An 11051-nucleotide genomic window follows, 5' to 3' on the forward strand; every position below is an offset into this window, starting at 1 on the left:
CTTCTCAAGAAAAAACAAGGTTACATTAGCCATAATTCAAGTGCGGTTATGACGTGGTTTTTTGAGCCGAAGTTGTGGCCACACTGTGTTAGCAAAATTAAAATTACATCAGGTGAAAATCAACAGAGCCAAGGTGACTCACATGAGCGATGTGATCCATGGGCCTCTTGTTTTTTAGCAGAAGTGAATGGTAGGAATGTAATCTTGAACTAAAGAACTAAACGCATGCTATGAAGGACGAACCACAAACCAAGCCTAATCAATGAAGTTTGGGCAAAAGAGAAATGTTTAGATAGTATTATGTTACACCTGACGAGAATTTTAAACAATTTTGAAGACACCCCCACCACCACCTAAAGTATGAACCAAGCAAAAATATGTGGCCCGTAGAATGTCTACAAGCTTTTCTAAACAAGTTTCGAAGTGACATTGACCTTTTGACCCCAAAAAGCAGCAAAACTTTGACAAAAGCTACATATTCAATTAGTGATAACTACCATATAAACTAAGTGGAGGCCACCAGATATTAAATAGCGGTTGCAAGTTAAATTAAGTGGCGATCAGTACATAAATCAATATCAATTATCTATCCTTTCACTTGCCGCCTTTCGTATAAAATGCATACTGTAGAATCATTTAAATTCATGGGGCCAATTTTCGTGGATTGCTGAATTTTCACGGGTTCGTGCGGACGTAATTTCGTGGATTTATATATTTGTAAGAAAGATAACTCTGGAATGTCTTTATTCGTTGAGGATGTAAATTCGTGGGTGAGGGTTACCCACTAATTCCACGAAAATTGAGTCATCACGAATTATAATGATTCCACAGTAGTGTAGTTAGAACTACACCAAATTCTCTAACAGAATCTGTTGCATACCAACTATATTAAACCATTATCTTTTCTATGAGACACAAAAAATGGCATAATTCAGGCGAGGTAAGCAACACTATCAGGTATAACGGAACTTTTGTCTGTCTGTGATCGAGTAATGAATACGATCTCCTGCAGTATTCCAACAAATTGAAACATTGGCCTTAGTAGAGTGGAACTCAAGATATCTCCCGAACCCCAGGGGCCACCGGGTGGTACCACTACAACTCCAAACTGAAAGCGGCAAATGATAGCTCTATGTTTTTTCTACCTTCTCTTGATGTCCTTTCCGCCTTGTCTTCAAAGATTTATGCTTTAAAGCAGGCACCAAATCCCTTCATTCTCTACGAGATACAAAAATATCAATGTTCAGGGGAGCTAAACAATACTACCAGGCATCACAGAGCTCGTCTTGACATGGCATCGAGTACCTCTTAGTACCCTATACCTTAATCAATGGATACATTGTCCTTGTCTCCCCTCCTAGAGTAGAAATGGGGACTTGAAATATGTCCCGACCCCCGGGAGCCACCTGCTGGTACCACTACAGCCCTAAACTGAAAGTGGTAAATGATATTCCTAGGGGTCCTCTACCTTGCCTTGATGTTCCTTCCGCCTTGTCTTCAAAGATTAATGCTGTAAAAGCAGTCATAAAACCCCCTCCTTGATTACGAGAAACGAAAAATGTCAAAGTTCAGGTGAGCTAAACAATACTTCCGGGTATCCCAGAACTCTTCTTTACATGGGATCGTGTAGCCCATAGTACTCCGTACCTTAATCAAAGGATACATTGTCCTTGTCACCCCTTTTAGAGTAGAAATGGGGACTCGAAAGCTGCCCCGACCCCCGAGGACCACCTGGTGGTACCACTACATCCCCAAACTGAAAGTTGTAAATGATAGTTCTAGGGGTCCTCTACCTTGCCTTGATGTTCCTTCCGCCTTGTCTTCACAGATTACAGCTCTAAAAGCAGTCATAAAACTCGTGTTACACGTTTTCTTACTAGGTTATACGCAATGTCAAAATCAGGTGAGCTAATGCACAATTTTTCATAACAGTCACAGGATGGAGGTATTATTCACCAGATATTACAGAGAAAGTGTTTGTCTCATTATTTAATCCTGCTTCCTTACACCACTTGCTCAAAAGATTTCCTTTGTTGATTTCTTTTGTTACAAAGCAATGGTTATCACTCTTCAGGTGAGCTAATTTACAGAAAAGATTTTTGAATGCAATATGATTTCAAATGGATTGGCACATGAAAATAGGATCAGTCTTGAGATAATAAAGCACCCCACATCATATAATTTTCCCTATCACATTAATCTATTCATAGGTACTTAATGACTGATTGTAATATTCTGGTGAGCTAAATTATCAATGCGCACTTACTTTCGTGCATGTAAGCTGAGAAATTGTTCAAAAAGATCAGAAAATGAAATGTGTGGTCAATTTTATTTCCTTTCATTACAAATTACTGATATAAATTCATTTCACCATTGGTGTACAATCTCTCAGGTGAGCTAAGTTGTCCATGAGTGTTGCGATTGACATTTATTAATTCAAAACATTAATTAAATTAAAAATTTCCTTTCGAATAGGTTTCAAATTAAATAATTTTCTATGAGTACTCTCAGTCCTTTGATGATTTTCCTTAGTGGCTGCTAGGCTTCTACGTGCTTATTGGCTGGTGGTAAGTGGCTGCTAGCTTCAGCCTGGTTGTTTTTACTAATAGAGAATGAGTGACTGCAGGACTCTAATCTTAATTAGGCATGGATTTCTGGCACTTTATATCTAATCTAAATACTTGTATCTTAGTATTTGAATTATAATAATAATTCTATTCAAACATAAATTCTCTGTTAGCCTTTTAGCTATTTCATATATAATTAATTAAATAAATCTGTTAATTCCTCTTACTAGGGTCTTAGTTTTCCTTGGTTCTGTTTCAATCTTTTATGTACTTAATTATATATATATATATATATATATATATATATATATATAAATTATTAAGAGGTGTCCATAAGAAAAATAAATAAAATGTTAGGAGACGAATTCCTCGTATATAGAATGTTATTAACAAGAATCACAAAAAAAAAAAAAAACCCCATAAAACAAGAGGTCCATGGGCCACATTACTCACCTGAGTGACCTTCGCCCTTCCGAAGTTCATCAGTTGTGATTTTTGAAGGAATTTTTATCAATCTTTATTGACCCCACATTGTGCCTCAACCAAACCCCAAAGGATCATAACATAACTGAAACTGAATTCACATAAAACAAACATGTCTCAACACTATTATGACTAATATGACCTTGGTGTTTTGGTTAAGACAAAGGTCACACAAAGTCATACATGCTGTCTCGTGCAGACAGCTAGCAAACCAATGACAACACAAATACATATGTGCTAACATGTACTTTATTGTGTATGTATGAAGTGGTAAAAGGCTCAGAAAAATAGGAAAGAAAATTACTCACATGGTTCACACATTGTCAAAATGAAAATATATATCAATTCAAAAGTTCCTAGGAAAAAATAATAGTTATGAGAGAATTTATAATGTTCAAAACTAATTCAGAAATGTTTAAAAACTTACATGATGGTCTACATCGAACGATGGCGAAAGATAGAATATGCTGCTCGAAAATGCAAAGGAGTGTTTGAAGTAAAAACTTTAAAACAGGAAGTACTCAAAAGGAAAGTGAAAGTTTACAATAGATAATTCATTCATCATTTATAGATAGGTTGTACGTGTAATAAGTTGTAGCAACACACTCCCCGTCTGGTATGAAAATATCACTAAACTGGCATAGAAAAAAAAACCTCAAACATAATAAAAATGTTACAATATGTTTAGATTTTAAATGTCCATAAAGCATTTACACTTCAGCGGAATTATTCACAGTTCCAGAATCACTCAGAATGACAAAGAAGCACAATTTCAGAAATTGGGCGCACATATATGCGTGGCTTACCATCTTTGATAATTTTAACTTCAAGTTTACGAACCAGGCCATCTTTTCCTGGGAACACCCGTTCGACAAGTCCTGTTGGCCAATAATTACATGTACGATGACAGTCACTGTCTTTTAACAAAACCAAATCCCCAACACGAATATTTTCTTGCATGGTTTTCCATTTGCGTCGTACTTGTAGTGATTGAGAGTATTCACGCCTCCATCGAGACCAAAATTGCTCGGCCAAGGTTTGCACATATTTCCATTGAGAGGTGTACACGTTATGTAAACTAAGATTCTCGAAATCTTCAACTGAATGGTTAATTTTTTGCTTGGCGATAATATACATGGCGAATCAGGGTCTCTGGAAACGGGGACCAATGGACGTGCATTTATGATGGCTGTGGCTTCAGCCATAAAGGTGCACAATACTTCATCCGTGAGTTTGGTATGTTTGACCTAAAACAAAATAGAGTCCAATATTCGACGGGTAACACCTATGAGGCGTTCCCAAGCACCTCCCATGTGCAATGAGAGGAGTGTGTTGAACCTCCACACAGTTTCTTGTTTTTGAGGGAATGCTTTCAAAGATGAATCTTCAACATAAATGGAGTTGATCCCGAGTTCTCTTGTTCCACCAACAAAGTTAGTCTGAAAAGAATTCTTTCACATGTCCCCTGATTGAGATGAAACGACGTAAGGCATTAATGAAGGATGAGGTACTCATTTCTTCAATAACCTCTATGTGGACTCCACGACAGGATAAACACGCAAACAAAACAGCCCACCTTTTGGAATTTGCAGAGCCACCACGAGTTCGTCTTGTCACGATATCCCACGGTCCAAAAACAGTCGACTCCCACATGTGTGAAAGGCGGACAAGATGTCAGTCTTTCTTCCGGTAAATCTGCCATCTTTTGGGACACAAAGGCTCCACGTAACCTACGACATTTCACACAGGAAGAAATTAAGGAGTATACAAGTCGCTTACAGCTGGTTATCCAATAACCTGCAGCTCTAATAGCACCATCTGTCAGGTGGCGTCTTGATGGCGTACCAATTCAAATGAAGTACGATAAGTTTTGCTATGTGGTGTTTGCCGGGAACAAGAACTGGATTTTTCTCACCAAGTAACATTTTGGAGCTATACTTCAACCTTCCTCCAACACGTAGGATTCCACTTGTATCAAGAAAAGGATCCAGTCTTAGTATTTTGCTGTCTCTCGGAATGGGTTTTCCGCATTTAAGGTTTTCAATCTCTTTCCGGTAGGTTTTCTGCTGAACTTGGCTGATAACAAACATTTCGGTGTCTTTGAATAGATCTACGTATATTTTCTGTCCATTCTTCTTTAGCCGATTTAATATGAAGAGTTTCAGAACTAAAATGGCCTTTACAAGTGTTTCCCATTTGTCAAATCTCACAAAACGAGGCTCCAATGAATTGATAGAAAGTTTTGTTTTCATAGAAACTACTTCCTGACGAATTTCACTATCGCATTCTGGAGAAATAAGAGGAAATGTCTCTGCCATAGTCTCATCAGATACATGTTTCAGCCATTCAGGATCAGATATCCAACGATTCACCGATGAGTCTACTGCGTTAGAGTGCCTAGTTGCAGCATCTGCTGGATTGCGGTCTGTAGCGACATAGGACCACTGTGATGGAGATGAGATTCTGTGGATCTTTTCCACCCTGTTGCTGACATACATGAAGAATCTCCGGGTAGTGTTCGAGATATATCCTAGAACTACTTTGCTATCCGTGTAGTAATGAAAATGGTCCAAAGATATACTCAGGTAAGTTGATATAGCTTCTCCTACTTCAGTGGCTAACACTGCTCCACATAACTCCAATCTGGGAATAGTATGACCTTTGAGGGGTGCAAGCTTGGACTTGCCCATGAGGAATCCTATAGACGAATCTCCAGATTCACATATCACTCTAACGTACGCTACAGCAGCTACTGCCTGCTCGGAGGCATCAGAAAATACATGAACATCAACAGTAGAAACTGAGGTAGATACAATCATACGTGGAACATGGTAACCGTTCATAGAATGTAAAGCATCTAGCCAAGATCTCCATTTGTTGATGTTGTCGTTAGATAGTGGTTCATCCCAATCACTTCCAGATGGTACAAGTTCACGCTGGAGTATTTTCCCACTGATTGTCACAGGAGAAATGAATCCCAAGGGATCAAATAAACTGTTCATTGTTGATAAAAGTCCTCGTTTAGTTAGTGGCTTTTCATTGTCCGCAATTTGAAACACAAACATATCTTTGTTCAAATCCCAAATCATCCCCAAGTTGTGCTGAACAGGTAAGGTTTCACAAACGTTAAAGTTTTTCAAATTCTTTTCCAAGCCGTCCATAGGAAAAGCCTCCATAACATCAACACTGTTTGAAGCAATTTTATGTAGACCAATATGTCCATTTTCTCTAAGTGTTGCTTGTGTTTTCTTCATGAGATTCACAGCTTCGGATGCACTTGGAAGTGAGATAAGTCCATCATCAACATAGAAATTGTTGTTGACAAACTCTTGAACGCATGAGTCGCCGACTGACGAGGCCTTGTGGAGGCCATATGTAGCTACAGCTGGGGACGGACTATTTCCAAATACATGACTTTTCATGCGATATTCAATCAGAGGTTTTGTAAAGTCATTATCTTCATACCAAAGGAACCTAAGATAATTGCGATGTTCTTCATGTACATGAAATGCATAAAACATTTGCTCAATGTCCCCACAGATAGCTATTGCATCCTTTCGGAAACGCATAAGAATTCCAATGAGATTGTTTGTTAAATCTGGTCCAGACATTAACACACTGTTCAAGGAAATATTGTTAAATTCTGCAGAAGAATAAAAAACACCCCTTATTTGGTTCGGCTTTTTGGGATGGTACACCCAAAAAATGGAAGGTACCAACATTCACAGTCTATCTGAGTGGGAGCTACTTCAGCTGCCCCACTTCCTAGCACTTTTGACATGAAAGCGAAAAAATGTTCCTTTTTTCTGGGATCCTTGCGAAAACTGGATTCGAGAACCTGAGCACGTTTCTTTGCCTGTAGAAAATTGTTTGGCATCGGAGGTTTACAGTCTTTGAAAGGCAAGGGTGCAGACCAGTGGCCAGTCTTATCCTTACAGAACTCTGCATCCATGAGTGTAAGGAATTTCCGGTCTTCAACTGATGAACCAACTTTATTGTCATTTGGAGTCCTAACAAACACATCATTATGAATTTCTTTGACGTTGATGTTGTTTGGACACAAAGGAAATGTTGTATGGCGGCCATCGTTGAGTATGTTTGTTTTGCGCACATTCACTTTCTTTGGAGGATGAGTTTTGCCAATACGAACTTCACCAATAATAACCCAGCCTAACGGAAGATGTTGAGCAAAGGGCTGACCTTTACTACCGATGATTTGATCTTTGACACGATGGACGTCGGGTAAGTCGCGACCAATCAATAGTCCAAATTTCACATTAGGATCTAATTCCGGTAATTTCGAAGAAATCTTGTTGAGATGTGCATGGTGAATGACCACTTCTGGAGTAGGAATTTCACATAAGTCACTCGGAATAGAGTCACATTCTATAACTTTAGGTAAATTGAACTCAGCTGAGCCATCAATTGACTTAACACACAATCTATCAACACACCTTCCTTCAAATGTCGAATTTCCCGAACAAGTGGACAGGTTATAAGTCTTAGTTCCACCTTCGACTCCTAACTGATTCATCAGATCAGTAGAGATTAGAGTACGGTTGCTCTGATCATCGATTACAGCATACACACGAGTTGCTGATTTTGGATTTGTAGTAGTAAACACATCCACAAGAACAATTTTGCCACAAGAACAACCTCCAATGACATCACGACACAGTTTAGTGCACAGACTTCCAACTTCCTCTGCATTCATATATGCTGTCTCCCCGCCATGACTCTCCTTAGTTTGATCAGGAGTCTGAGGGTGAACGAACGGAACATTATTGCTACGATTTACATGTAAAGCTGTAGCATGGCGAGAGTTACTACAAATTTCACATTTCACATCCGCAGTACAGTTCTTTGAAATATGATTGTCCGAGGTACAACATCGGAAACAAATATGTTTGTCTCTCAAAAACTTCTGACGATCTTGAAGAGATCACTTTCTGAATCCATGGCATTCATTGAGAGAATGACCAGCATTGTGGATAGGACGGAACTTGAGGTTGATATTTCTATCTTCCGAGATGTTACATCATTAGATGTATTTTTTGACTTGGATTTGGCTCCATGCTAAACTAAAGTGAGTGACGTTAGTCCAGGATCGTTACGCATTTCACACATTTCTCGTACATAATTTACGAAAAATGAAAATGGCGGGAAAGGAACACAGTGACGTTTCTTTTAATTTGAAGCTTTGGTCGACCACTTTTCTTGATGCGAGGGTGGCAGTTTTGTCACAATTGGGAGAACACCAGTTGATGAATTAAAATAACTCAGGAGTAGTGTTAATTCAGGATTTGCCATTGCAGATTCCACTTCGATAAGTACGTCCACAAGATCATATAATTTCACGTTCTCCTTGTTTGTAAGGACAGGGAAAGAGTTGAGTTTCCTCTTCAAGGCCTGCTCTATCATCTCTGGTCTATCATATCTATCATGAAGACGATCCCATATTCTTCTAAGACCAAGGCGTGGATCATGAGGAGTGGCTGAACGCAGAGTCTGTGCAAATTTTGATGATTCCGGTCCAAGCCATTTCACAATTAAGTCCATTTCTTCAAAAGGTGTAAGCGAGAGTTCACTTGTTATACTACGAAATGAAGCAGACCACGCCGCAAAGGTTTCTGCTTTATCATCAAACTTTGAAAATCTTGTGAGGAGAAGGTCTTTTCTGAGCATGAATTTTGAAAAGTCTATCATAGGAGCAACACAGGGATTCTCTGTTGGAATATTAGTAGGTGTAAACTTGTATCTGCTCGCTGTCGGGATATATACTGGAGAAGGGTTTTGCGGAATGTTCACTGTAGGTATGCCATGAAAATTAGGCAAACCTGTGTAGTGATATTGAGGTACTGGCTCACTAATGTCAACTTGCTGAGTATTAGGCAGTTCTACAGGAGGGGGGTTCACATGAGGGATATGATCAATGTTTGCTTTTGAGTCTGTCACATGGTCATCCATTACAAATTTCTTAGTCATTTCCTCCTTATCTGCAATTTCGGAAGGAAGATCATTACATGATTTGTCTCTGCCTGCTTCTAACACTTTTGTCTCCGCTTCAAGGGCTGCTATCTCCTTCTGCTGGCGAGTAACGTTCAGCTCAGCTTCAATTTCAGCTTTTTGTCTCATCAACTGTCCTTCCTGTTTAATGAATTGTAGTTTCGCTTTGCCAGCTTCCGCTTTTGCTCTTTATACTTGCTAAAGAGCCATTAGATGAAACACGTGACATCGTTTCTATCAGTTCCAATTTAACAGTTTTTAAGTCATTTGAAGCTCTTTTCACAATACTAATACACTTGTTCATATACACTTTGTAATCTGATAGTAGTTGAGTAGACTCCTCAGTGTTGATACTACAGAGATAATTCTCATATTCGCTAGAATGTTTACAGAATTGTTTGAATTTTGTGTTCAATAAAGAGTCTACTTCCCTCAGTTTCTTCAGATCTTTCTCACACGTTCCTATAGTCACTAGAACATCTACTTCATTCCAGGATTTTTCAGCTAGGTCTTTAAGTATTTCATGGCGTTCATTAAACATCTGTTGTCCTTTTTCTGTTAATGTCCGTGTCCGCTTCTCTGTTAAGAATTCAGCCATCATACCATAATCCTTTTACTATGCTGTCTGGTGCAGACAGCTAGCAAACCAACGACAACACAAATACATGTGTGCTAACATGTACTTTATTTGTGTATGTATGAAGTGGTAAAAGCCTCAGAAAAATAGGAAAGAAAATTACTCACATGGTTCACACATTGGCAAAATGAAAATATATATCAATTCAAAAGTTCCTAGGAAAAAATAATAGTTATGAGAGAATTTATAATGTTCAAAACTAATTCAGAAATGTTTAAAAACTTACATGATGGTCTACATCGAACGATGGCGAAGGATAGAATATGCTGCTCGAATTGCAAAGGAGTGTTTGAAGTAAAAACTTTAAAACAGGAAGTACTCAAAAGGAAAGTGAAAGCTTACAATAAATAATTCATACATCATTTATAGATAGGTTGTACGTGTAATAAGTTGTAGCAACACATACATCATGGTGTGAAATGAAAGATCTTGCCAGAAGAATTAAGAAGTAGGTCAAGGTCACAAGATCAAACATGATCGTATCAAAAAGTTATGTCCTAAAGAATCTATATAAAAAAATATGAAAGCCCTACTTTGAATAATTCCGAATATATTTATTAGGTTACATTTTCTAACAAGTAGGTTAAACTATAAGGTTGCAAGGTCAAAGTTCATAATGTGAATAATGTGAAGTGACAGATCTTGCCATAAGAAATCTATCTACAAAATATGAAAGATCTACCTTAAATAGTTCAGGAGATATTGAATAAATCAATTTTTGGAAACAGGAGGTCTAACTCCAAGGTCGAGATCACAAGTTCAAACTCTTCGGAATAACAAAGTCTTGCCATAAAGAATCGATACAGAAAATAGGAAAGCCCAACCTTAAATAATGTAGTTCTTGCTTTGATTTCTTGAATTTAATTTACTTGTCTAGTATTGTAGTTCTTTCAGATAATAATACCAGTTTACAAAACAGGGTCAAAGGAAGTTGTTAGTAATTATAGACCTACATGTATATCTCTATTAAGTGTGGTAGGAAAATCTATGGAACGATGTGTATTCAGACATATTGATGATTTTATTCACGATAAGAATATATTAACACCGGGACAGTCTGGGTTTCGACCAAACGATTCCGCAACTATTAGTTATGTTCCCCAAACAAAGTTTGGGGACATATTGGTTTTACTCTGTTTCTTATTATGTTCGCCAAACGAAGTTTGGGAACATATTGGTTTTACTCTGTTTCTTCTTATTATTATTATTATGTTCCCTAAACGAAGTTTGGGAACATATTGGTTTTACTCTGTTTCTTATTATGTTCCCCAAACTTCGTTTGGGAACATATTGGTTTTACTCTGTTTCTTATTACATGTATGTCTCCGAACACATAGTGTCGGAGACATATTGTTTTT

General features: G+C 38.0%; 1 protein-coding gene across 1 annotated transcript; it reads right to left on the reverse strand.

Annotated features, from left to right (window-relative positions):
• Positions 1-4855: 4855 nt before the first annotated feature.
• Positions 4856-6472, reverse strand: LOC130053583 (uncharacterized). The gene has a single exon (XM_056160930.1). The coding sequence runs from the start codon at positions 6470-6472 to the stop codon at positions 4856-4858; it is 1617 nt and encodes a 538-aa protein (XP_056016905.1).
• Between the last annotated feature and the right edge of the window lie 4579 nt (positions 6473-11051).

This window comes from Ostrea edulis, chromosome 3 (assembly GCF_947568905.1).
Source record: "Ostrea edulis chromosome 3, xbOstEdul1.1, whole genome shotgun sequence".
Lineage (NCBI taxonomy): Eukaryota > Metazoa > Mollusca > Bivalvia > Ostreida > Ostreidae > Ostrea > Ostrea edulis.

Bases quoted from the DNA above. Each gene is read 5' to 3' on its own strand.
- LOC130053583 (XM_056160930.1), bottom strand. From the start codon at position 6,472: ATGAAAAGTCATGTATTTGGAAATAGTCCGTCCCCAGCTGTAGCTACA.